This window comes from Rhinatrema bivittatum, chromosome 5 (genome assembly GCF_901001135.1).
Source record: "Rhinatrema bivittatum chromosome 5, aRhiBiv1.1, whole genome shotgun sequence".
NCBI classification, from domain to species: Eukaryota; Metazoa; Chordata; class Amphibia; order Gymnophiona; family Rhinatrematidae; genus Rhinatrema; species Rhinatrema bivittatum.
Genome location: NC_042619.1, coordinates 134,317,674 through 134,345,588, shown reverse-complemented (window position 1 = coordinate 134,345,588; position 27,915 = coordinate 134,317,674). Strand labels below are relative to the sequence as shown.

Sequence of the window (27,915 nt, the reverse complement as noted above, 5' to 3'; positions counted from 1 at the left end):
GGTAAAAGATTGCTTTAGTCGGAGAAATAGGCTTTTTTATTTTTTAAACTGACCTCCCTATATGTAGGTAAACTTGTAGGCATAGTGCCACTAAATGCGTACCTTTATCCACAGTGAAAAGAGGCGTTACCAGGGGCAGAGTTACAGAGGGTTCTCTATTTATTTATTAAAACATGTTCTGCTGAATTCCAATAAATGTGAACAAAGCAGATGCACTTACATGCATATTTTTTAATTTTCAAAAGAAAGAATGTACTCTAAAAACTGATGCAGAATCCTCGGGGAAAAAAATGTATTTGGTGGATTTTGCACCAATCGTGGGCAGTGAGAAAACCACCCCCAAATTTTGCATTACTCCTCTGAAAGTGGTAGCAGATGTGACTGCGGGAAAGTTTAGACAAATTATTTCAGGGTAGTTATCTAAATGGTAAAACAGATTCCTAGATTTTAAATATCCTACATTTTAGGCACATGAGAAAAACCCCTTTCAGAAAAAATGCCCCAAGTGTATCTTATAGTTTGCTCTTCAGTGACTATCAGCACTAATATTCTAAAACAATCATGGGTGTATTCCAAGTGATTGTCATGGAAATCACAACATGGAGTTACAGTAAATATGGAAATCACAACATGGAGTTACAGTAAATATACCATTTACTGTAACTCCAGCATGAATATAAAACCACAGTGACAGCAGATATTAGTAAACCATTAGTGCACCACAAGCTTTTAGTCCCTGAAATTAAGATTTTACGGTATTATTTTCAACTGAAAATTAGTCTGTTTTAACCTAAAAGCTGTACATTTACATAAGAAATCTCTAGCCAAGACTATATATTAATACATTTTTTTCTCCTAAGATACCTTTGCAGTGCCTCTTTATCCCACACAACTAGATTCAGTCACTTGCCTACCTTTCTTCCCCAGGAACAAAGCTTGGCCTGAATGAGAGTAACCAAGGAGAGAAGCCCGAAAGGCTCTAGTGCCATTCTACAGTGCATGGCCACCTCCTTTTTACCAACAATTTTCTGACAGCAGACAACTCTGTATTGTGGCATTATTCTGAACATAAATGACTTAGCAAGAAGAAAATAAACATTTATAGGTCACTCAAATTAAGATCTTCTGTGTGTTCAGTTCATGTCACTATTTCTAGGACAGGATATAGTCCTAAAAATGAAGCACATCAGGTGCAATTTATGTTGATAGATATTGATCAAAAGTAGCTTTACTTATTTTGTATTTATTTATTTAGATTTAGATTCTGCTTTTCGCACTTTTTCAGCGCTTCAAAGTGGATTACATTCAGGTACTGTTGTTTCATGTAATTTATTTATTTCTGGTTATTTTGTATTTTGCTGTCTATATTGTATTTTGTTGTATTTATAATGTTGCTCACTTTATATGGGCTAAACCTTCAAAAAGCGATATATATTTTTTATTTTTTACTTAAAACATGAAAAATGGATCCTCTTCCATTTGTCACATACTTGCACACATGCTTTCTAATTCCCGAGCCTCTCTTTCTGCTTCTTGTATTTCTTGAAACACTGTAACGAGAGGAGACAGTTCAGCATGCCTTCTACCAAGAGTTCCTCGCTTATCCTCGCTGACTGATGGAAGACTTAGCACATGACTAATATGTCTATGCTCTTGGCTGGCAGCCTCCAGATATTTCTGCAGGGCTTTGTGCTTCCACAGGGCTCCAGAATCCTCATGGCAGCATCTCTGGCCCTGGATTTCAAATGGTTGACTAGGGCTAACTGTTCTCGGAAAACGTCCCCTCTTGAAAACATCCAGGGCTGTAATTTGACCTCTTTTTTCAACAGGAAAAGAATGGTGGTGATAAAGGCAAGTACTAGCAAGCAAACTTCTAAAAATCTTGATGCATTTGTGATGTTTCATCTCAGCAGCTTTTCCCACCTGAAATTAAAAAAATAAATACATAGAGTCAATGAAAAAAGGAACTCTGGGCTGGAAAAGTCTTGGCACCTGAAGGAGGACCACCTTGAGCCATAGCTGCTTGCAGCACAGCCTGGGGAAAGACATGGCTGCTGCTGCTGCTGCAGCTGACAGAATCCGGGCAAAGATTTAATTTAATTTATCAACATATAAACTGTTGAATCTAGTTCAAGACTCAAAAGTGGTATGCAATAAATCAACAATATTTTCAATGTAATGTAAAATATATACAAGACATAATAAAGTCCAACATAAAATATACCACATAATACAACTAAGACATTTTATTCTAACAAAGAATAAAACTCAGATGTGACTGCTGCTGCTGGTTGGGAGAGGGGTGAGGAGAAAGGGGGGGTGTCCAAGCCCAGGGAACAGACACAGTGGCTTGGGGCTGCATAGAACAGAGACTGGAGAGAGAGAGAGGCAGGAACAGAAGGAGGAGGAAGAGAACGTGACAGAAAATGGGTGGAAGGGAGAATGTTTGGAGGAAGTGGTATGGGAGGAGAGTACCTGGAAGCAGGGGAAGAAGCTGGAGGAGGTAGAGAGGGTGCTTGGAAAGAGATGCAACGGAGAGGAAGGGTGCCTGTAGAAAGGAGAAAGAAGGGAGGAAGAGTACCTGGAGGAGATGAAAGGTGAAAGCAAACAAAACCAAAAGGAAAAACAGAAAAGAAACCCCTCATAATTAAAACAAAACAAAGCACCAAAATTTAAAAAAGCAAAATAAAAAAAAACTAAAGCCTTCCCAAAAATAAGAAGCAAAAAGACAGAGTAAAAAAGTAAGAAAATAAGAAAACATTTTCTTGGCTCCTAAAATGTTTTGATTAGTTCCCAACTCTTCCAAATAATTTTCCACTCTGAGGCCTCTTGGCTATCTAACTCTGGATCTATCACTGACATGATGCAAATTAACAAGGAATTTGATCAACTCACAGAAGTCTAGTTGTATTTTTATGGGTTTGTGAACCCCCTACCACTGGCTTTCCAGTGATTATAGAATTACAAGAGTGTAAGACCATGCAATGAAATATTGTTGCGCCTCATACACATGAGAAAATTATACTCTTTGGGGTAGATTTTAAAAGGGTGTGAGTGCTACCCGGCGCATGCACATGTACACTCGATTTTATAACTTGCGCGTGCAGGTGCACGCAAGTTATAAAATCAGGGGTTGGCGCACGCAAGGGGGTGCACAACTGTGCACCTTGTGCGTGCCGAGCCACGCTGCCTTCCCCCGTTCCCTCCCCCCTAGCCTGATCTTCTCACCCCTTCCCCTAACCTTTCCCCCCCCCCTAGCCCTACTCTAACCCAGCCCCCGACCTTTGTCTTACCTTTTGCACCCGCTGGCAGCCTGCTGGCATGCGATCCTCCGACCCCATCCCCACCCCAAGACCGCCCCTTTAGTAAAGCCCCGGGACTTATACGCGTCCTTGTGCTTTACGCGTGTCGCCAGGCCTTTTTAAAATAGGCCCGGCACGTGTAGGGCTTTTAAAATCCGGCCCTTTGTATACTCACGAAACTAGTACAAATGGACTTTGGTAATTAGTTCAAGGAAGTTTCTTCTTCCACAAATCTAGACCTAGTCAGTGTTTTCCCTCCTAGTTTTGAGTTTTATAGTCCACAGGACTTGAAAAATAAGAATATCAAAGGAAGGGTAAAAATATATATTTATCATCGAGTGCAAAATGGGTTGTAAAAGAGGAAATAAAGTATGTGCTCTTAAGAGCCTGCTTGAAAGCAAGTTTGCTTAAATAGCAAAACCTGTAAACAGAGTTCTCCGTAGACAGCAGGATGGATTAACCAGGACACATAGGTGATACGGACCCATCTCTCCAAGCTCAGACTGTAACTTTTAAACAGGCGCACGGGCACGTGTGCGTGCGATTGATGGCTCGCACCCAGGGATGTGGCCATTTTGTAACATACGTGAGTATATGCATGCATGTTACAAAATAGGCTGAACATGCGCACATAAACACACAATTTTAAGTGGGCCTGCACCTATGCATGGAAATGCCACTTCTACTGCATAAGTGGGGGGATTTTAAATAGACACACAATTACCAGTTTTCTCAGTTCGTTCCCAGTTCACTCAGGCAAGAGATAGGTCTTTCAAACCCCCTTAGTTTAATAGCCTCCCTTTTCCCCTCTTAGCCCTGACTTTTTAAAACCCTGCTGACATGCCTAGATTTTTTTAAATTCATTACTTAAATGCCATCCATAGCAGAGGTAAATATATGTGGCAGGGGACCCTGGCGTGCAACTGTTTGGAGTTGAAATCCAGGCATGCTCATGCCCTGCCCAGACCCCACCCCTTTTTTGGAACTTTTCATTTGTATGCGCAGCAGGATATATGCATGTACTTGGGCAGCTTTAAAAATCTGCTTAGTGCGTGCCGGCCCAACATATTTGCATATCTCCTGGGTTTGGCATTCATTTGACTTTTAAAATTCACCTTTTATTGAGCATGCGTGTGGTGCTGCCGCCTTGTGAGCCCTTTAGTCAATTTCAGAGCTTAGCTAGCTTTAGAGAGATAGACAACTCCTCCAGAGAGAAGGTAGGAATTAACCATGGCCAATTCATCCTGCTGTTTATGGAGAACTCGTTACAAGTAAGCAAGCTTGCTTTCACCGCTGACAGCAGGGCTTACTTAGCTATAACATGTGGTTTGTCCCTAGCTGAAGGTTGCATTGCAAAGAAATGTAATAAAGCAATGTGGCCCCACTGGTGGATAGTGGACTACTGACGGAACAAATTGAGCAAAACTGTGCTATAACCACTTTTGTCCCTTGACATGCTGTCTAGACAGTAGAGGGATGCAAAGCTTTGCAGACATCTTCAATCAAGGTGGCCCTTAGGTACACCTCTGAAGTCATCACAGTTGTCACTTAATGAGCCTTGGTAACATTTGCGATTTGTAGACCAGCTAGTGCATAACTGTCTACTAGCCAATTTGACAAAGTTCTTTTGGCAACTACCACTACCAGTGAATCAAAGAAAACAATTGAGAAGCCTTTCAGTGACACTGAGTCCTTTACAAACAGTAGGCCAAGGCTTTCTTACAGTCCAACGAATAAACAGCCTTCTCACCTGCACGAGTAAGTGGCCTTGGGAAGTAAGGAGGAAGAACAATTGCTTGGTTTATGTGAAAAGCCAACACCACTTTAGGAAGGAACTCTGAACACGTGCGAAGGGCCACCCTACTGTGGAAGAACTGGAGACGTTTGTAAATCACTGACCCTTCGAGCAGACTGACAGCTACTAAAAACAACACCTTCCATGAGAGGAATTTTAAAGGGACCACCTCCAAAAGGTTCAAATGGAAGCTTTATACATTAGGTCAAACTGACGCATAAGGTTCCAATGCATTGGAGGCTTAAAGACTAGAGCTTTAGAGTATACAATCCTTTCATAAATTTGGATTCTAAAGGATGAGTAGAAATTGGAGAACCTTCCACCTGTTGATGGTAAGTCGCAATGAGCTTTCACCGAGGATAAAGAAAGGAAAAATAAGTAGCAGAGCAGGTTTCATTGGCTACAAGCAAATGTGTCTAGAGATCCAGATTGGCACTACGCCGAAAATTTTCTTCTATTTGAAGCTGTAAGCCTTCCTACTTGAAGGCTTCATGGCTAAGACCAGAAGATGCAGGGAAAAAATGACCATGCATTAAACATCCATGCCATAAGGGGAGATTTGTACGGAAGAGATGATAGTCTTCCTGAGTTACGAGGGTCAGGGAAATTGGAGGTTGTTCCGATAACCTTTTAGGATCGAATAGATCAGAATGGCTGCCGGCTTTGTTGGGGTGTTTAGAATTTGGAGAAGGCCAAAGACTTCTGTGCAAGGGTCCTTGTCCTAATAGATGTTAACTCCCAGCACTTTACCCAGCTTATCCAGAAATCTAGAATAGGAGAGATGAGTGTTCTGGAGGCTCAAGTTAAGTGGGTGGAGGGAATTCTTGTTGATTCTTCCTCTGATTTGAGGGGAGAAAGAACACTGATCCAGAACTAAATGATGATGTAGGCGACTGAAAAGGGCTCCTTTGTTGCCTTGGGGGTACCCCTAGATAATCTCCTCCAACTGACTGGACTCTGCTCTGAGACAGTTGAGAGGATATGAATCCCCTTGCAGGGATTCTAATGGGGTATCCTTTTTGAAGAAGCAAATCCAATATTCTGGAGAGGAGATGTTGAAGAGCATCCTCCTCATTATTAGCTTCCAAGGAGGCAAAGAAAGTCTTCAACAACTCTTCACTTGGCCCAAGAGCTGCTGTATCCTCTGGTCAGGTATTGGGGGTGGAACATCCTCTTCAGAAACCAAGATAAAGTCTTCTTGAAAATCCTACAGACTTTGCAAAATTTGTTCCTGGGGGAGGTGTGGGGGGTGGGAATGCTGCTAGAAATTAATGGCACCACTGAGCAAATGGGATCTGGTGTCTCTAGCTGAAGGCCTTGCTCCAGCAGCCTTAAAGGGGAAATCACCCTTGAAATAGGAGGTAACTGGAGCAGCTCTCTTTCTACACCTCTCATCCTCCTTAAGTGGGTCAGAAGAACTGGCGATAGCTGCATCTGTAGCACAGAAGCCTAGTGTGTCAATGGTGCTGATCTGCACTCAGAGGAGTTGAGACAGGAAGAATTGTCAGTGTTGAGGCTTGATACGTATTGATGGCACTTCAGATGTCAATTGCGCTGCTAGTACCGAGGCCTGGTGCTTCTTCAGCAGATAGCGCCACCGGCTCCAAGAACCAGAATGGCACTTTTACTTTTTATTTGATCATGAGCCACATGGTGCAATCCAAAGGCTTGCTGATGCATGAGAATGGTGCTTTTATTGCTTGCTCAACCTTGACAAGACGGCGGGGCCCCAGGCCTGTTCCAACCAAGGTAAAAGTCTACTCAAGGAGCTCCTGTTCAATTTGGCATGCAGGGAGCTAGAAAAGATTCCACTCTGGGAGGAAGAAAGACTGTGGCTCTTCAGAGATCTATGCAGTTCCTCCATCTTCTAGGTTCTGGACTTCTGAGAGTGCAAAGACATCTGGCCACAGTAATAGCAGTTAGATTGATTTTGTTCAGATTCTAGGCACCAGTAACAAATGTCATGGTCATTAGGGATGAACATCTTCTGACCCTATGAGGAAAGACTAAAGAGGTTAGGACTTTTCAGCTTGGAGAAGAGACGACTGAGGGGGGATATGATAGAGGTGTTTAAAATCATGAGAGGTCTAGAACGGGTAGATGTGAATCGGTTATTTACTCTTTCGGATAGTAGAAAGACTAGGGGGCACTCCATGAAGTTAGCATGGGGCACATTTAAAACTAATCGGAGAAAGTTCTTTTTTACTCAATGCACAATTAAACTCTGGGATTTGTTGCCAGAGAATGTGGTTAGTGCAGTTAGTTTAGCTGTGTTTAAAAAAGGATTGGATAAGTTCTTGGAGGAGAAGTCCATTACCTGCTATTAAGTTCACTTAGAGAATAGCCACTGCCATTAGCAATGGTTACATGGAATAGACTTAGTTTTTGGGTACTTGCCAGGTTCTTATGGCCTGGATTGGCCACTGTTGAAAACAGGATGCTGGGCTTGATGGACCCTTGGTCTGACCCAGTATGGCATTTTCTTTTCTTATGACCACACATGCAATCCTTGAAACCATTGATGGTAAGCGTCTTAGTGCCGGGCATTTTCTGTGAAGGGTTAACACAGAAAATAGTAAGTATATATATATATATTTTAAATAGCACTGAAAAGTGGTGTTTGGGGGCTGCTGAGGCAGAAAGACAACACAGTAATAGTAAAAAGTTAGAAAATTGTAGATACTAAAATATATCACTTAAAGAAAAACAGAGATAGGGTACATGCTTGTGCTGATGCTCAGATGAAAACCAAAACGTCTGAGGGGCTCATGAAGCAATTCCCACAGATGCTGAGTAGAGCAAAAGCTCTATGAGCTAAGAGAGAGGAGTCCATTCTACATCATTAGATGACATCAGTCATGTGTCAAGGCTAATTCAGCCTAGTTGCTGACACAGAAACTACTTTTTCTACCACTTTGGATAAGAAAGGGAGGCTGAAGACTCACAATAGCTATCGATTTTGGGATCAGTGCGAGGTTTCTTTAGGATGGGTTTCATAAACAGCTTTTTTGAGCGAGCTGGGTATCAAGCTTTGAGTTAGAATGGCACTTATTACATTGGTTAGCCAGGGAGCCCTGAATCAAAAAATGGAATAGTTTGAAAATGCTGCTAGGAACAAAAACCTAAAATGTCATCTCTTGTATCTTCTTTTGATATGCTGCGGGGAGAGATGATGGAAATTATGAATATTCCCTTTTGAAACCCTCCTACCTTTGGCTTTTATCTACCTGGGAGTGTTTAAAGAGTGGCATTAGGAATTGGGCAACAGAATTCTCTGCTATCACTGGTTAATCTAGTCTGGATATTACTGCTAGCCTTGAAAAATCTCAAGAAGTACCACCATCTCGCATAAGAACATAAGAAATTGCCATACTGGGTCAAACCAAGGGTTCATCAAGCCCAGCATCCTGTTTCCAACAGTGGCCAATCCAGGCTACAAGTACCTGGCAAGTATCCAAAAACTAAATTCAAGTCAGGAATCTTGCGTTCCGGGTTGTGACCCAAAAACCTATAATTCCATGGACATAAACGGTTCCATAGCACATGTATGCTCCCACCACGGGAACCCTACACACTTCTCACCCCATGTTCCCTTGCCGGAACGATGCCTTTCAATTGCCTCCACCTCCACCAGGCACACTGGCGAACTGCAACCCATCTTAGGCTAACCACCCTGTCCGATTTCACCGTGACAGAGTTGCGCTCTGTGCATATCCCGCCTTCCACACACAGATGCTTGGTGGCTTCTACATCAACCAATCCATCGCCTCCTAGGTTTTTTACCCAAAACCTCGAGCCTACCACCATAGAATTCTTGGTGACCAAAAACTTGTGGAGCAGAGTTGCTGTACCTCATTGGGTATCTTTTGAGAGAATGAAGGTTCGGGTTTGATGTAGGCTATCGTACTCCATGTCATGAGGAGTTGCTGCAGTGGAGATTGGGGGGCACACCACTGTGGGAGGAAATGTTTGGTCTCCTGTAGCAGAAGCCTGTAGTGCGGACTGCAGTGGGCCCGACAATACAGGTGCAGCAAGAAAGAAGCTGAGAGAGTATATCTCCATATTATGTCGACAGTAAAGATCAATTGATCTTTATCCCGGGATAGAACTGGGTGAGCCAGCTTCCTACTAAAAGTGGGAATAGGGAGTTTTAGAAAAACTTCATTGGCTCGTGGAGCACTGTTTCCCCTGCGAATGGGGAAGTTGGAGTCAACACCACTGGGTTAGTGAAAAACAATATCATCGGTAAGACGATATAGATAAAAAATCGTACGGCAATATGATTTTGGTGAATCCTCCATGGACACAGACCCGACTTTTATTTTTCATGTCTATAGGTGATAAAGGTCGTTCATGCATGAAATATTCGAGAGGGAGAGGCAATTTGCCTTTGGTAATTTCCGGGTAGGAATTGAAACCTGGGTTTTTTTTACTTAGGGGTCATCGTTTTATCGCTAGGTGTTACTTTACCCTAGAATCTCGATTCTTTCCCCAGCATGTCACCCATAAGAATGTCAGGAAGACAAGATGGTTTGCCAGTTAATAGTACAGCTTTGCTCATTCATAAGGAAGGACAGCGGCTAGTGGTCATGGTGTTGGCGGTAGATTTCTCTGAAAACATCTAAATCTTCATAAAATTGAAGAAGGTATTGTGAAGTTTCGGTTATGACATGTAGTATGCAATATCGAGTGCCTTGGGACATAGGCTTCAGAGTCTGGAGCCCTGCGTGGAAGACTGCACCCCACAAACCATGTGGTTCTCAAGTGTCGTATGCAGTACTGTGTATTGGAGTGCCCTTCCATCGAAAGGGCCGGGACATACACTTCCCCGTACCCAGGGCACTGGATGAAGGTCAGATTTTGTACGTTCTTGACCACATACTTCCTTTTTTTTTTTCGGTCTACTTGATAGGAAATCTGACTTCTTCAGGAGGGGGACGCTCCTGGCTTGGTTCTTATAGTCGGCAACACCCGGGTGTCAGGAATACTCTGTAGGATTCCAAACACTTGTTGTGCAGGACATGGACTGTTCGAGTTCCTACGTCGAGGTTGTGTCCTTCTGCTTTCTGGAAGTTAATGAGAGGATCCGCCAAAGGAGAGATCGGGGACACCGCAGTGCAGCAGGGTGTGAGAAAAACATCCCGTGGAAAAAAATAGCCGTATGGCTAGGAGTGCCTGGAGAAAATTCCTATATGGGAAGACGGTGGAAGGTAGCCCGGCGGTCAGAGAGGGCTGTTAGATGGTAACCACAGGGAGATCAAGTCGGTCAGATGATCGTGGCTGAGCTGCAATGCCCATTGGGTGCAATGTCAGCTGAAAAATTGCCATGTAGTATTCCGGCTGAGGATGTATCCCGAAGGTCATGCATGTCCTCAAAGAAAAGTCCTTGAGCCTCGCCGGTGTCCGAAGACGACGACCTTTTCTCTCTTTTCTCTTTTTATTTTTTTTTACCAACCACTGGAAGAATGATCCGTGTGTGCCTACACCCAGACCCATTATCCTTGGGTGGTCCAGAATCATTGTTTATGATGCTTTAACTATGTCAGGGAGCCGCTCGGTCGCCCGTCGGCACATGTGCGCTGGCATCGTAACGTAGGGCAGATTGGTTGACACTGGCTAGTTGTGCTTCGATGCATCGTTGATTATCTGGGTAGGCAGCAGATGCGGCAGCTTGCTGGCGCACCGGTGGCCACTTCTTATTGTCTGCGGACCTGGCGGTGCCGCTGCGAGTGCACCAGTCAGCCTGCAGACACGCTTGTGTCTCAGTTCGCTGGCGTTGGTGCCTTTGCGTCCACGCATGCGTCGAGTTTTTTCAGTGCTCTCACGTCCATTTTGGTGGTACAGTGCCCCCGCACAGGCATCGGTGATTCGTGGCGCCCACGCCTGCTTCGGAGCCCCGGCGCTCCCGTGCACATGTCGGTGCTTCGGCGCGCCTGCTTCGTTTTTTAAAATTAATTAATTCATTATTTTTGTTTTACATCCATGCGCATGCAATAGTACTTCAGGGCGCCCGCGCCAGTCTCAGAGCCAAGGCTTTGGAGCGTCGACGCACGCGTCGATGACCCAGCGCGCGCTTCGATGCCCCGGCGCACGGGTTGGAGCATCTGCGTGCTGGCGTATGCGCCGGTGGCTCGGAGATCTGCGTCAGCAGACGCATTAGTGCTCCTACACGGCAGTGGGTAGGACCGCTCGGTGAGTGAACAGTTGCTTCAGTGCCTCAGCGCCACCTGATGTGTGAAGAAGGTTTCAGCGCTTCGACGTGTCTCAGTGGGTCCACTGATTTGAGACTCTGTGCTGGCCCGGGCTAACTGGGAGGTTGACCGAAGAGGCTCGATATGACGGCCCCTGAGGGGGGGGTGCCCGGAGAAGGTTTATTCACTTCTCCTGAGGGCAGGTAGTGTTTCTGTGTCTGAAGCATCTGTTCTGTTTTTTTTTTTTCCTTCTTCTTTTCTTTTTTATTTGTATTTAAACAGAAAATGTGAGGAGAAAGAGAGAGCTCCGTGCACTCAGTCGCATGGAAAAAAACAGACCGAGGAGACTTGAGGCAGCGTGGGATCAGGCAAGCAAGCGCGCCACATTATCAAAGTTAAGCTTTTCAGCTTTGAGAGCTCTGACACCTAGTGGCATGGAGGACATTCCCAGACAGCAAGGCTAATGGAGAGATTACTTACCTGATAATCTCGTTTTCTTTAGTGTAGGCAGATGGACTCAGAACGAATGGGTATAGTGTGCTTGTGCCAGCAGTTGGAGACGGATCTGACGTCAGCACGTAGTACATATATCCCTGCAGGAAGTGCAGAAGCTCAGTAATCTTCCTTGCAAAAGCATTATGGATATATGTGTGACTGACCGATTGATTAACTGAACATGATTAACCTGACCGATTGACAGTAGCTGGAGACCGCCAGTGTTCTCAACTGGAAGGCGTCGACACCCGGCAGGGTGGATGCCCTATGAAAGAAAACATGGCTTACCTGGAATCGGTGAATCCCCATGTATATCGGCAGCCGGGCGGGATGCTGAGTCCATCTGCCTACACTAAGGAAAACGAGATTATCAGGTAAGTAATCTCTCCATTTCCTAGCGTGTAGCAGATGGACTCAGAATGAATGGGATGTACAAAAGCTACTCCCGGACTGGGTGGGAGGCTGCCCGAGGTCCGTTTAGGATTGCCCTTGCAAATGCTGTGTCCTCCCTGGCCTGGACGTCCAGACGGTAGAATCTGGAGAAGGTATGGATGAAGGACCACGTTGCCGCTCTACATATCTCTGCAGGCGACAGCATCCTAGTTTCTGCCCAGGAGGCCGCTTGCGCTCTGGTAGAGTGAGCCTTGACCCGTAGAGGTGGTGGTTTTCCCGCTTCTACGTAGGCCGCCTTGATAACTTCTTTGATCCAGCGAGCAATAGTCGTCCGTGAGGCCGCTTCTCCTTGCCTCTTCCCACTGTGGAGGACGAACAGGTGGTCCGTCTTTCGTACTGCTTTCGACATTTCCAGGTATCCGGACAGCAGCCTGCCGATGTCAAGACGACGCAGTATTCGACCTGCTTCCGATTTCTTCAACCCTTCCATGGTTGGCAATGATATGGTTTGGTTGAGGTGGAAGTGCGAGACTACCTTGGGTAAGAAGGAAGGAACCGTGCGAAGATGGATAGCCCCTGGGGTGATTCTGAGAAACGGATCGCGGCAGGACAGCGCTTGTAGCTCTGCGATGCGGCGTGCTGAGCATACGGCCAGCAAGAACACCATCTTCAAGGTTAACAAACAGAGGGACAGGCCTCGGAGGGGTCTGAAGGCGGGTCCCGCTAGGAATTCCAAAACTAGGTTGAGGTTCCACAGGGGCACTGGCCACTTCAGTGGCGCGCGAATGTGTTTGACTCCTTTCAGGAAACGTGAAACGTTTGGGTGTGTGGCGATGCTGTTGCTGTCACTCCTGGGACCGTAGCAGGATAGCGCTGCCACCTGAACCTTGATTGAACTGAGGGACAGCCCCTTCTGAAGCCCATCTTGCAGGAAATCCAAAATGATGGGGATTTTAGCGGCCTGTGGATTGGTGCTGCGAGTTTCACACCAGGCTTCAAATACTCTCCAGATCCTTATATAAGTTAGTGATGTGGAGAACTTGCGTGCTCAGAGGAGTGTATCTATTACCGACCCAGAATATCCCCTTTTCTTCAGTCGAGCCCTCTCAATGGCCAGACCGAAAGAGAGAATTGAGCTGGATCCTCGTGGAGGATGGGACCTTGTCGCAGCAGGTCCCTGTGAGGGGGCAGGGGTAGAGGATCCCCTGCCAGTAGTCTTCTCATGTCTGCGTACCAGGGTCTTCTTGGCCAGTCCGGGGCCACCAGAAGAACTAGGCCTCTGTGCCGCTGAATCTTGTGTATAATGGCACCCAGCAGGGGCCATGGGGGAAAGGCATATAGCAGGATCCCCTGAGGCCATGGCTGTACCAGGGCGTCGATCCCGTGGGATAGAGGATCTCGCCTGCGACTGAAGTATCTGGGTACTTGAGCGTTGAACCTGTCCGCTAGTAGGTCCATGCCCGGAGTCCCCCACTGATCCACAATCATCTGGAAGGCCGTGGATGACAGCTGCCATTCCCCCGGGTTTAGGCTTTCTCTGCTGAGGAAGTCTGCCGTGGTGTTGTCCTTCCCGGCGCTGTGGACAGCAGAGATGTCCTGGAGATTTGCTTCCGTCCAAGCCATCAGGGGGGCTATTTCTAAGGATACCTGTCGGCTTCTGGTTCCGCCCTGTCGGTTGATGTATACCACCGTGGTGGCATTGTCCGACATCACTCTGTCTGCTCTGTTTCGAAGTCTGTGGGCAAATCGCAGGCATGCTAACCTGACTGCCCATGCCTCTAGTCGGTTGATGTTCCACCCCGACTCTTCTCTGTTCCACCGCCCTTGGGCGGTTAGCTCTTCGCAGTGTGCTCCCCAGCCGCTCAGGCTGGCATCTGTAGTGAGCAGGGTCCAGGTTGGGGAGGACATTTTTGACCCCCGGCTCGTGTGGCCGGGCTGCAGCCACCACCGTAACTGATTCCGTGCTCTGGCCGGTAGAGGTAGATGCACGGTGGAGTTCTGTAATCGTGGACTCCACCGAGATAGGAGGGTACGTTGCAACGGTCTCATACGAGCCCGTGCCCATGGTACCACTTCCAGAGTAGAGGCCATTAGGCCGAGGACCTGTAGGTAATCCCAAGTTGTGGGCCGGGTGGCGCTCAGCAGAGTCTGTAAACGATTCCGGAGTTTTGATTTCCTCTTGGAGGTCAGGCTGACTTTGTCTCCCTGGGTGTCTAATCAGACTCCTAGGTATTCCAGCGACTGCGAAGGCTGTAGGGAACTCTTGTTTGTGTTGACTACCCATCCTAGGCTTTCCAAAAGAGATATAACTCTGTTGGTTGCCCGGTGGCTCTCCTCCGGTGACTTTGCCCTGATCAGCCAATCGTCTAGGTAGGGATGGACGAGAATTCCTTCCTTCCTGAGTGACGCCGCCACCACTACTATTACCTTGGTAAAGGTCCGCGGCGCGGTGGCTAACCCGAAGGGTAAAGCCCGGAACTGAAAGTGTTGTTCCAGGACTTTGAAGCGTAAGTAGCGCTGGTGATCCCGATGGATTGGGATATGCAAGTAAGCCTCTGACAGATCCAGGGATGTGAGATACTCCCCTGGCTGTATTGCACTTCGGACGGACCGCAGAGTTTCCATGCAAAATCCTGGGGCCCTTAAGTGCCGGTTGACTGACTTGAGGTCCAGGACGGGTCTGAAGGTGCCCCCCTTCTTGGGTCGATGAAGTAAATGGAGTAATGCCCAGAATTTATCTCCCATGCAGGCACTGGGATTATGACTTTTAGGGACAGGAGCCTCCACAAGGTAGCTTCCAGTGCCGCCCTCTTGAGGGGTGGACAAGGAGATTCCGCAAACTTGTCCGGAGGGAGACGAAGGAATTCCAGGTAATACCCTTCTCAGACGATGGCGAGGACCCACTGGTTCGAAGTAATCTCGACCCATCTGCGGTAGAATAGGGTTAGCCTGCCCCCTATGGCTTCTTCCCCCAGATGGGTCGGCTGATTCTCATTGAGGGTGCGGCCGGGACCCGAACCCGAGCCGGTTCCCCTCTTGTTGTGCCTGGTCCGAAAGGACTGGTTCCTGGTCTGAGAACGAGGTGCTTGGTAGCTAGTCCTGTAAGGGTTGAAGCGTTGAGAGCTTCTACCTCTGGATGGCCTAGGAAAAGGGCGCTGGTTCCGCCTTGACTTGTCTTTTGGTAGACGGGGTAATGGAGAGGCGCCCCATTTGTTAGCCAGTTTCTCGAGGTCGCTGCCGAACAGGAGGGATCCCTTAAAGGGCATTCTTGTAAGGCGCGTCTTGGAGGAGGAGTCGGCCGACCAATTTCATAGCCAGAGCTGTCTCCTGGCTGCCACTGAGGATGACACTCCCTTGGCTGCCGTACGGACTAGGTCGGAGGCAGCGTCAGTGAGGAACGATAGAGCTGATTCCATTTCTTCTCCCGGGGTGTTGTTCCTGGCTTGTGATAAACAGGAACGTGTCACCACGGTGCAGCAGGTCGCGATTCGTAGGGTCATGGCTGCCACCTCAAAGGCTTGTTTCAGAATGGCGTCCAGGCGCCGGTCATGTGCATCCTTGAGGGCCGCCCCTCCCTCCACTGGAATGGTGGTGCGCTTCACAATTGCGCAAACTATGGCGACTACCTTGGGGCACGCCAGCAGCTCCTTGGTTGCCGGGTCCAGGGGGTACATGCTAGACAAGGCCCGACCCCCCTTTGAATGAGGTCTCCAGCGCATTCCACTCCAGATCGATTAGCTGCTGTGCTGCTTGTATGAGGGGAAAATGGTGAGCCGTTTGACGAAGGCCCTCTAGCAGGGGGTTCATTCTAGGTTCCCCTGGGCTGCCTTGGCCCGGGATAGCCAGCTCAGACAGGCATTGAGAGACCAGGTCTGGGAGATCCTCCTTAAGAAAGAAGCGTCTCATGGTTCGATACGGCTCTATCCCCAAGGGAAGTTCTCCCTCCTCGGGGAGCTCGTCTTCTTCCTCAGAGCAATCTGAATCCCCATAAGTGGGGCTTCCAGGTGGCCGTGCCTAGGTCTTGAGGGTCCAGGGGCAGGGTCATCCGATACGTATGGGTCCGTTCGGGGATCAGACTGCATCTTGACAAAGGCGTGAATCCCCTTGAATAATTCCACCCAGGAGAGCGAAGCAGGTTCTAGCCTTAGGGGCACAAGGTCTCTAGGGTTCCCCGGCTGCTCACCTCGGCCTGCTAGTTCCGGGGTGTTCCCTGAGGAACTGGCAATTAATCTGGGCTGGGATCGGCCCTGGCCTGGAACTCCCAGGGCCTCCTCACATTGGGCACATAGGGAGTCTGCTTCCTCGCTCTGTGTGGCTCTGAGGTGGCATGCTGAGCAGAGGCCTAGAGCTCTTATGCCTGATTCTGGAGGTGCCGGCTCTGTGGACGCATGGGCTCTCATACGCTCCATCGCGTCTGTTATCTCTATGCGCCGGTGCGCTCCCAGCCGAAAGTATGCGCCTTGTAATATGCATGAAAGATGTGCGCCCATCAACGTGCGCCCATCAATGTGCGCCCAATTATTTTCGGGCGCCTAACATACTCGCCCGTTGCCTGTGCGCTTAGTCTGGTCTGAACGCTAGATCGAGGTGGCGAACCAGGGCAGATTGCGACGGCGAGCAGGCAGGCAAAATGGCGACCTCCTTGGCGGGCTTCCACGTAGGCAGACCCTGCTAATCCTCGCTCCTCGGAGACCAGCAAAAGTAAAGATGTACGCCTTACCTGATCTTCGGCGCTTCCCGGCTGCGACCCAGGCGGTCTCCGGCTGCGGGGGGAGAGGGTGATTACCATCACCGCCGCGCTCGAGGAAGTGCACCTGCTGCCTCTAGGCCGCGCCCGAACTCGTCTCGCTCGGGGGCCAAGTCTTCACCGCGAACGGATCGGGACCGAGGCTGCCTCTATGCCGCGCCCGAGCCCTTCTCACTCGGGGGCTAGGTCCCTGCCGCGATTCGGCCACCGGACCGAGGCTCGTACCTCCGAGGGACCACGGAAATCACCTCGGGAAACTCAACTGGGAAACTCAGAGGGTATCACCGCAGGAGTGCGGGGCTCGTCTTCAGGTAGGATTCTTCTATGAATTTAGTCGTTAGAATTTGGAAAAATGCTCAGCGAGCGTGAGGTAGCTCCAAACTGCTTTGGAGACGGAAATTACTGAGCTTCTGCACTTCCTGCAGGGGTATATGTACTACGTGCTGACGTCAGATCCGTCTCCAACTGCTGGCACGAGCACACTATACCCATTCATCCTGAGTCCATCTGCTACACGCTAGGAAATTCATGCTGCTTTTCTACGAGAGAAAGCTGTTTCTTAGTATATTACTCAGTTTGATTTTCCTACCCACCCCCAGCACATAGTTTTATATAGAGACTGTTACCAAAATTAGGTGGTTAGAAGGGAATCTTTTCATAATGAGTCATTTAGGGACTAACATCAGCAAGTGAGTAATTAACTCTGACCTTAGCAATTGATAAACTGTAGTCTTATTCTTTTTGGTTGGGGGGATAATCAAGCCAACCAAACCCTGCTCCACAACTTTTCCCTTCCCACTCTCCTTACCCCCACACTCCTTCTGCTCTCTATTCCCCACCCATATCTTGCTCTCCTCTCTATCCCTATGCCCCTCTCTTTCTTCCTCTCTCCACCTGCCTCCACCCTCTTTGTGTGTATGTGAGCGTAGGGGGAGAGGAGGGGGAAGATTTTAGTAATCAGCAGTGTGAAGAGCATAAAGAATAAGGGTATTGATGGAGATCTGGGGGATGAGGAGAAGTTGAAGAGGGATGGTAACATAGTAAATGATGGCAGATAAAGAACAAAGGTCCATCCAGTCTGCCCAGCAAGTTGCTTTTGGTAGTAACTGCTGCTCGGTGCAGCATACTCTTTTGCCTAATGTTAAGGGTAGTAACTGTCGCTCTGTGCAGGTAACATCCTTGCCTTCTGTTAAGAGTGGTAGTAATTGTCTTCCATACAGGTTACCCCCATGCAGAGGTGTTAACTTTAGGCTACCCCATTTTTTCATTTCCATCCTCTAGCCTATAGAGTTCTACAGTGTTTATCCCATTACATTCTCATTTTACTACTTCTTCCAGGAGAGCATGCCATGCATCCGCCACCTTCTCTGTGAAGAAATATTTCCTAATGTTGGTTCTGAGTCACCTCCCCTGGAGTTTAATATCATGACCCGTAGTTCTGCAGTTTCCTTTCCAGCAGAAAAGGCTTGTTTGTGCATCAATCTCTTTGAGGTATCTGAAGGTCTGCTTCATATTTCCCCCTGCACCTCCTCTCCTCCCAAAGAAGTTGTATGAGTTGCAGGGGCAAAAAAGACTGATGTGCACAAACTGGGAGAGAGACCTCAGGGTAATAGTGTCTGAGGATCTGAAGGTGGTGAAGCAATGTGACAAGGTGGTGGCTAAGGCCAGAAGGATGCTGGGCTGCACTGAAAGAGGCATAACCAGCAGGAAAAAAGAGGCGATAATGCCACTAAAAAGATCCCTGGTGAGGCCTCACCTGGAATAACATGTTCAGTTCAGGAGACTCTCTCAAAAAGGATAAGGACAGAATGAATGTGGTCCAGAGAAAGGTAACCAAACTGGTGTGGGGTCTGTATAGAAAGCCATATGAGATGAGACTGAAGGACATTAATATGTATGGAAGCGAGAAGAAACAGAGGAGATATGATACAGATCTTCAAATACCTGCAAGGAATTAATGATGTGCAAAAATCAAAATCTTTTCCAGTGGAAAGGAAGCTTCAAAACTAGGATCATGATATGAAACTCCAAGGGGGAAGTCTCAAAATCAATGTCAGGAAATATCTCTTCATGAAAAGGATGGTGGTACATGGAATGGCCTCCCAGAAGACAAGAACAGTAAAGGAATTCAAAAGGTCATGGGACAAACACAGCAGATACTTGCTGGCTAGAGAATGGAAATGAACAATTGGGGTAACTTCACTATTACACCTAAAGTTTACATTTCTGCTTGGGGGCTGTCTGCATTGAGATGCAGTTGCTACTGTCCTTAACGGAAGGCTTGGGGGTAAACAATATCTGAATTCAATAAAGCATGGGATAAATTCAGGGGATCTATAAGGAAATGATTAGAGTTATAATGCTAAATTAATTGGATGGATGGGCAGACTGGATGGGCCATATGGTCTTTTTCTGCCACCATGTTTCTATACAGTCCACAAACCCCGACACTTCATACACCTTAAATTTCGCCTCATGGGGCAACGCAAGGCAATCTGCTGCTTGAGGTGAAGAATGGGATGGTGCTCACCCCCTTCCCATACCAGGATGGCATGGTACAAGAAAAATTACTGAGAGGGTCAAGATGGGGGTGGGGTGGAAGTCTTGGAGTTTTGCTGAGCAGGAGATCCTTGAAGTCTGGCCTTTTCAGTAATTTGAAATGCTGCATAATGGGGGAGGCAGAGGTCAGGGTTCCAAGAGAAGTGGAAGAACATCATTGATAATATTCCTAGGAAACTGGCAGCCCTGCCTACCTCCAGGAACACTTCCACCTGCCTCTCAACTTTCCTTTTGAGGAACTAGGAGATGGGTGAATTAAAGGCTATGCATTTATATTAACAGATTTTACATGACAAAGGGCAAAGTACAGTCTTATGAGGTAAAAATATCACTTACAATAACATGTATATTTACATGCACTACTGTGATGCCAAACAAAACACCCTGCAAAAAATGACACTTGGAACCCATGTTGGGTGTGGACTTGGCCTTCAGAAAACCATGAATAAACTGAATTACAATTACAATATAGTATCCCTTCCATACCAAAACAGCACTAACAGAAGATATTGCCCCTGTATAGGTCCCTGGTGAGACCTCACTTGGAATACTGCGCACTTAAAAAAATGATATAAACAGGATGGAAATGATCCAGAGGGCTGCTACTAAAATGGTCAGTGGTCTTCATTTTAAAGCACATGAGGCCCCAAAACATTAATACACCTTCTATTAGGAAAACAGAGCAAGACAGACAGCTATAGATCCCTACATAGAAACTGCATGCTAGCAGAATACCTTATCTTGGTCACATATGTGACATACAGTCTAATCCTCTCCAAATAAAGAATAGAAAAACCATAAAGTATAAATAGAAATGTGCAGACAAAAATTGAACTGGAAACCGCAACAAGTCAGATTCTGTATGCAGTGCAACAATGGAAAACAGAACCATCACCATTCTTCATAAAACATCAAATAAGATAAAGAAATGTTATTTTATTTAAAAATGTCTTCTATACTGCTTTAGACCAAATCAGTTCACAGTAAAACATTCATAAACTTAAGACTGACAAGCATAATAAATAATAGTAAAATCATACTAATAAAAAGAATATTTCAGAAATAGCTGACATCAAATAAACTCCAATAATTCAAACGAATGAGGATAACCCCAGACCCCATACCTGGGAACTGTTGATATCCCATCACCCTGACATTGGGGCCGATTCAATAAAGTCCGCGGGAGAGCGGGCGAATGCCTGCTCTCCCGGAGCGCGTACAGGCCACTCTCCTGTGTGCACGATTCTGTATTTAAATGAGGCCCGGCGGTAAAAACGGGCAAAAGGAGGCGCTAGGGACACTAGCGCGTCCCTAGCGCCTCCTTTTGGACCGGAGCGGCAGCTGTCAGAGGGTTTGACAGCCAACGCTCAATTTTGCATGGCGTCTGTTCTCGAGCCGGCTGACAGCCACGGGCTCGGAAACCGGACGCCGGCAAAATTGAGCGTCCGGTTTGACCCAACAGCTGCCGGCCGACTTCAAATTTTTTTTTTCTTTTGGAAAGTTTCGGGACCTCCGACTTAATATCGCCATGATATTAAGATGGAGGGTGCACAGAAAAGCAGTTTTTACTGCTTTTCTGTGCACTTTCCTGGTGCCCGAAGAAATTAGCGCCTACCTTGGCTGCACATTTTACTTTCTGTATTGCGCGGGAATACCTAATAGGGCCACCAACATGCATTTGCATGTTGTGGGCGCTATTAGGTTCGGCAGATTGGACGCGCATTTTCGGCCCCTTTCTGAATAAGGGGTAAGGGAAAACGCGCGTCCAGTGGCAGGTTAACAGAGCATACTGTACTGTATCGGTCTGATTGTCATAAATAAGGGTGGAACACACAAACTTTCTCCTCTCTTCCCAGTCACCCCCTCTCTCATAAGTCTTCCCCCACCATTCATCCCCCTCCTTTCTTAACATTTCCCCCTACTAGTCACTCCCTCTCTCTCTCCAGCCCTACCCCCAGTCACACCCTCCCACTCCCTAGTCATCCCCTCAGTTTCTCCCTTTCACTCAGTCATTTCCCCAGTAATGCTCTCTCACCAATCACCCATCACCCCCCTACTCCATCTTTCACCAGTGACACCCACTCTCTCTCTCATCAATCACCCCCTAGACATTCTCTCTCACCTGTCACCCTTCAGTCAGCCTCCTACCAGTAAAACCCTCTCTCACCAGTCACCCCCAACCAGTAACTTCCTCTCTCGCCAGTCACTTCCCCAACAGGAACTCCCCCTCTCTCTCTTACCAGTCACCTCCATCAGTAATTCCCTCTCTCACCAATCCTTCCTTCTCTCACCAGTCACCCCCCAGTCAGTATCTCTCCATGTCATCCTAAGTCACCCTGCCAATCATTCCCTCTCTCACGTCTCCCCTAGACATTCTCTCTCACTAGTCACCCTTCAGTCAGCCTCCTACCAGTAAAACACTCTCTCTCTTTCACCAGTCACCCCCCACCAGTAACTTCCTCTTTCTCGCCAGTCACTTCCAACATTTACTCCCTCTCTCTCTTACCAGTCACTTCCATCAGTAACTCCCGCTCTCACCAATCCCTCCTTCTCACCAGTCACCCTCCAGTCACTCTTGCTCACCAGTCACCCCATCACTCCTTACCTCTCTCACCAGTTACCTCCCCAGTCACTCCCTCTCTCTCACCTGTTATCCCATCACATCCTCTCTCACCAGTAACCCCCTATCACAATTTTTCTTTTATAGAATTTTATTTCAAATCACCTGGTACAGCATGTTCCTTCGTACATTCCAATCCTCCATCTCTAGGATTACAGTGCCTCTTAAATGGGACCAGAATCCATGTTTGGTCACAGAGGTGCAAGTTGGTCCTCACAGTGCTTCTGCCTAAGTGGGAACTGCTCAACTCTTCTGGGTCTCTTCCCTGCTCTGCTGCCCCAGTCATTGTGCTCTCTTGAAGCCAAGGCCCATCTCCTACTGCCACGTGGAGCAGAAAAATAATCTGTCCTGAAGATCTTTGGCAGCAGGGCTCACGTGAAAGCAACGTTAAGTACAATGAACAGGTAGCAAGAGTGGAGCTAGCATCAGGGACGATGACCGCGCTATCAGCTGTGGAAGTCTGAAGTTCTGCACTGTAGTAGCATGAGGTAGACAGTTGTGAGCTTGCAGACCAGGATTGCATGTCGACATTAGCTGCTTTAGTGCTACCACAAGTTACTGTTTTTTATAATGGTGCTAAGTAAGGCAGCTGCTATGGGGCATTTTGGGGAACTTCCTGCTGTGGATATTACCACCCTAAAATTTTGCAGCCTGAGGAGGATGCCTCACTCTCTCTAATAACAGAACTGACCCTGTTGCCTTATCTGCACTCCCTTATTCCTACCCTTTGCCAATTATCAGCTGGGCAATCTCTCCCCTTCTCAACTGGATGCCGATTCAGATGTGCTAATCGAACAGTGGCAGCAGTAGCTCCTCAGGCTCTTCCTTTTCTCCCTGCACATGGGCCACAGTGTTGTACTGATGTGCTTTGCACTGCCTGGTTATAAATGCAACACTCAGAACCATGTGCAGGAGAAAAGGAAGGGCTCGAGGAGCCACTGCTATTATATTAGTATATCCGATTTGGATAATGGGAGAGATTTGCTGGCCAATGCCACCACTGCTACTGTTGCTCGACCTAGCCCCCTGTCTCCTGCAGTGGGAAACTAATTGTGTAGCTCATCCCCTGCATAATCATAGGAGACTTTGCTAATTGGGATTTTCAAACTTTCTAATGAGAGACTCCTCAGAAAATTAAAAAGTCATGGGATAAAAGGCAGTGTTCTATTGTGGACTGGTAGCTGGTTAAAAAAAAAGGAAATGAGAGAGTAGGACTAAATGGTCAGTTTTCCAAATGGAGAAAGGCCAATAGTGGAATGCTCCAAGGATCTGTATGGGAACTGTTCTGTTTAACATTCATTAATAATTTGGAAAAAGGAGAAACAAATGAAGTGACCAGATTTGCAGATGACACAACATTATTCAGACAGCAGTGGATTGTGAGGAATTGTAGAAGAATCCTGGGAAACTAGGAGTATGAGCATCTAAATGGGAGATGAAATTAAATGTTGACAAATATGAAGCGATGCATAGAAGGAAAACTAATCTCAATTACATGTAAACAAAGTTGGATTCTGGGTTATAAACTACCACCAAGGAAAAAAAGACCTTGGAGTTCTTGGGGACAATAATTTGAAGTCCTCAGGTCAGCATACAACTGTGGTCAAAAAAATCAAATAGGTTAAGAATGATCCAAAAAGAAAAAAAGAATAAAATGGAAAATATTATTGCCTCTATATCGATCCATGGTAAAATTACACCTTGAATATTGTGTGACGTTCTGCTCCCTGATCTAAAAAAAAAAAAAATGTAGCAGAACTAGAAAAAGTCCAAAGAAGGGAAAAATGATAAAGGGGTTGGAAGGCTCCTGTATAAGAAAAGGCTAAACAAGTTAGGGCTCTTAATCTTGGAAAAGAGATGATCAAGAAGAGATATGACAGAGGTTTATAAAATCATGATTTGGCTGGTATTGCGTAAATAAAGAACAGTTATTAACCCTTTCAAATAATATTAAAATAAATGGACACTATTTTCTTTTCACCAGATCAATTAAAATTATTTTTGGAATCAAAAAAAACTTGCCACCTCTTCCCCAATAGGCATGTAAATTATAAATAATGCTGGAACAGTGTGTTAACGCCTTGCTATGAGAATCTTTTGTTGTCCTAGTAGTCTCTCTTAATTTTCCAGGACCTTCCCCATTATGTCTATAATTTAATTTTTGGTTAAAATGGATGAACAATTTAATTTTTGTACAGTTTATCTTGAAAATAATTAGTTTTCTCCATGTATTTCCATGTGCAAAACATTGTTTTGTTATTGAAAAATTGGATAAAGAATTTAAAAAATAAATAAATAAGGGGACACTCCATGAAACTAACAACCAACACATTTATAGTTGTATGCAAAAGTATAGATATCCCTTGTTAAATTTTATGTTTCAAAGACTAATGGGCCGATACAGTACAGTGCACTATAGTACACCGCTCCTGTCAAAAAGGAGGCGCTAGGGACGCGCTAGTGTCCCTAGTGCCTCTTTTTACCACGGGCCCTAATTTGCATAGGCCACCCTCCTGAATTGTGCGCCCAGGAGAGCGGCCTGTGCGCTTGCTGGCTCTCCCGCACGTTTTTCTGTATCGACCTGTAAGTGAACAGAAGCTGACACAACCTCTGTATGGTACAAAGTTAAATACAACAGCTTTCTGCAATATTTAATGCAAAATTACTATCTGCTGATTTTAACAGATTGAAATTAATAAAACAATGAATATGGCATGTGCAAAAGTTTGGACACGCTTTCAACCGATTCATTAGTTTTGTTTTTTATTAAGAGGTTAATAAGGCCTTATAGCTGATTGACTCATTAGGCCTTCGATTAGTTGGGGGAAGAAAATCCACAGTTGAACAAATATTTGACCATTGTAACCTCTCAGGTTGTGATTGTTCTATTTATACATCATCTATCCTACGAACTAAGTTTATAAAACAATAATAGCTATGTTTATTTATTTATTTTATTTATTTATTTAGAAGATTTTATATACCGACATTCATCAATGATATCACATCGGTTCACAGCGTAACATAAAACTAGTGCCTGGAGTGGCGCTTTACATCGAACAAGTTTTTTTTTTTTTTTTTATTTACTCTTTATTGATTTTTTAAACATTACAAAGAAATACTTTGCACAGAAATTCTGTAACATTACTTCCAGATATATATAATACATTTGAAGCATCATCTATTTAATTAGACCACAATATAATGAAAACTAAAATAAAATAGAGGAGAACAGAAAACTTGGGAATTTCAAAAAGTAAAGCAGATATCTATCGATATTAAGTCACAATGAATTAATTTACCTCATTTTCTATGATCTAGTATAGGTTATCCCGGGCCCTGATTAGGAGAGGAGGTTGTGAATGCTCCCCTTCTTGAGTCTATGAATACTCTAAGCTGTTCCGGGGCATAAAAAATATATACATTTCTATTGTAGGTAACCACCCCTTTGCAGGGGTATCTCAGAAGAAACTTTGCCCCCAATGTAATCACTTCCTGTCTCATAGAAAGGAAAGCTTTCCTCCTCTCCTGAGTTGTTTTAGATAAGTCTGGGAATATCTGGATTTTTTGGCCCATGAAACTCTCATTAATATTTTGAAAATAACACTTCATAACCAAGCTAACATCTGATTCAGAGGGTAAGGAAATCAGTAAAGTCGCCCTTTCATAGATTTCTATTGAAGATTCTAATATTTCTGTCAGGTTATGTAAATTTACTTGTGGTGGATTACTTTCTCTGTTCCTATTGAATGGAAGAAAATAAATCTTATTTATACATGGGATCTGGTCTAGAGTCATTTTCAGACCCTCTAACATATATTTCCTCAATGTCATTCGGGGAGATTCCCCTATGACTTTTGGAAAGTTCAAAAGTCTAAGATTCAGTCTGCGAAGACTGTTTTCGATGAATTCCACTCTTCTGTTAGTAGCTGACTTGTCTTGAATTAACGCTTGACACATATTCTGAGACGTTTTTACTGCTATTTGTAATTCCGATATTTTGCTTGAGTTTTCACATATTTTTACTTCTTGTTCTTGGGACAATTTATCCAGTTTCCCCGACATTGAGTTCAGTTGCCTCGTCAGCCCTTGAAAACGCGGGCCATATGAGGCTACTAATTCCCAAAGAGATTCTAGGGTAACCGGGCCTGCCTTGATTAGTTCAGAAACTGCAGCTCCTCCTTGCACCCCTGCCAGCTCTTCTCCTTCTATATCTTCTCCTACATGCTGCAGCTCTGAATTTCCATGCTCGCTAGATGTACCCAGCTCATGGCACACTGTGTCCACTCCCTCCAATTTGCTCACTGAACTCACCGGTACGGTGTTCAAATTAGTGTTCACAAGTGATAAAGACTGACCTGGAGCAGATGGTGTCCTCAGATCTGGAGGGCTCAATGTTGTTTCCCAAGATAAACGCGATGCTCCCAACAGCGCTTCATCAGCGGGACTTTTAGCTCCTCCTCCTTGGCAAATAGCTGTAAGTTCGGGGATGGTTTTTTGTCCGGGTGGTAAAGAGGGTGTTGAGGGAAACACCCTCACACGACCTTTTCTCTTAGGAGGCATTAATATTGCCACCTCTTGAGATCTACAGGCAAGCCGAATCCTTACAGCAGTGTTGTGACTTCTTATACTTCTCCTCTATGGCAGCTGAACAGACCAAACACAACCCTCGCCTATTCCGTCTATTCCGGACTAAGCCGGACAAAGCCGCGCGCGCCCCTTAGGCGCGCGTGGCTTTGGCGGCGCGCCGGCGGCGGTGGCGCGCCTCTCTCGCGCCGGTTTTATGGCGCGTGGGCCCCTCCTGATGACGTTGTTAGGGCAAGCGGAGAAAACGTAGATGGTATCGCTAGGGAGAAATCTCACCCAGTGTGTTTCAGTCCAATTCCAGCTGCCTACATCGAACAAGTTTAACATAGTACAATTAAATGTAAAATATAAATAATAATAATATAATATAAATATAATATAAATATATATAATATATGTTTTATTATATATATATTATATATATATATAATATATATAATATAATAATATAATATAATATAAATAATAATAAATACATGTAAAATTATAATATCTATGTTAACCATTTGAACGACCCTTTTGAAATGGAGAAATTACTTACCTGATAGTTTTGTTTTCCTTAGTGTAGACAGATGGACTCAGGACAATGGGTATAGTGTACTCCTGTTAGCAGTTGGAGACGGATCAGATTTCAATCTGACGTCAGCCCCTAGTACATATACCTGTACCCCTGCAGGAAGTGCAACTCTTCAGTATTCTCCTCGAAAAGCATTGTGGATATATGTGTGACTGACTGATTGATTAACTTAATAATTTGGTTAACTTGGATAACTTCATAACTTAGTTAAACGTTAAACTTGATTAACTTGAACTGGTTGATTGACTATAGCTGGAGACCGCCAGTGAACTCAACCGGGGAGCGTCGACACCCGGCAGGGTGGATGCCCTAGGTAAATGAAACACATGGCTTACCCTTGAACATTTGAAGGCCCTGCGTGACGGCAGCCAAGGGTGGGATGCTGAGTCCATCTGTCTACACTAAGGAAAAAAAAATTATCAGGTAAGTAATTTCTCCATTTCCTAGCGTGTAGCAGATGGACTCAGGACCAATGGGATGTATAAAAGCTACTCCCGATCCGGGTGGGAGGCTGCCCGTAACCCACTTAGTATTGCCCTTGCAAATGCTGTGTCCTCCCGAGCCTGAACATCCAGACAGTAGAATCTGGAGAAGGTATGGATGGAGGACCATGTAGCCGCCCTGCAAATCTCGGCAGGTGACAGCATTC

The 27,915-nt window shown here is 45.8% G+C and overlaps 1 protein-coding gene across 7 annotated transcripts in view; it reads right to left on the bottom strand.

Moving 5' to 3' along the window:
- MTRF1 (mitochondrial translation release factor 1) overlaps nucleotides 1–27,915 on the bottom strand; it is a 107,059-nt gene that overhangs the window by 69,538 nt on the left and 9,606 nt on the right. For 4 of the 7 annotated variants that reach the window (XM_029602958.1, XM_029602959.1, XM_029602956.1 and 1 more), the window contains exon 2: nucleotides 1,491–1,923. In XM_029602958.1, the coding sequence (XP_029458818.1) occupies nucleotides 1,491–1,905 (415 nt within the window). In that variant the 5' untranslated portion in view covers nucleotides 1,906–1,923. Of the gene's footprint in view, nucleotides 1–1,490; nucleotides 1,924–25,282; nucleotides 26,995–27,915 lie in introns of those variants that run through there. The other 3 variants (XM_029602962.1, XM_029602963.1, XM_029602961.1) reach the window with 3 other exon arrangements.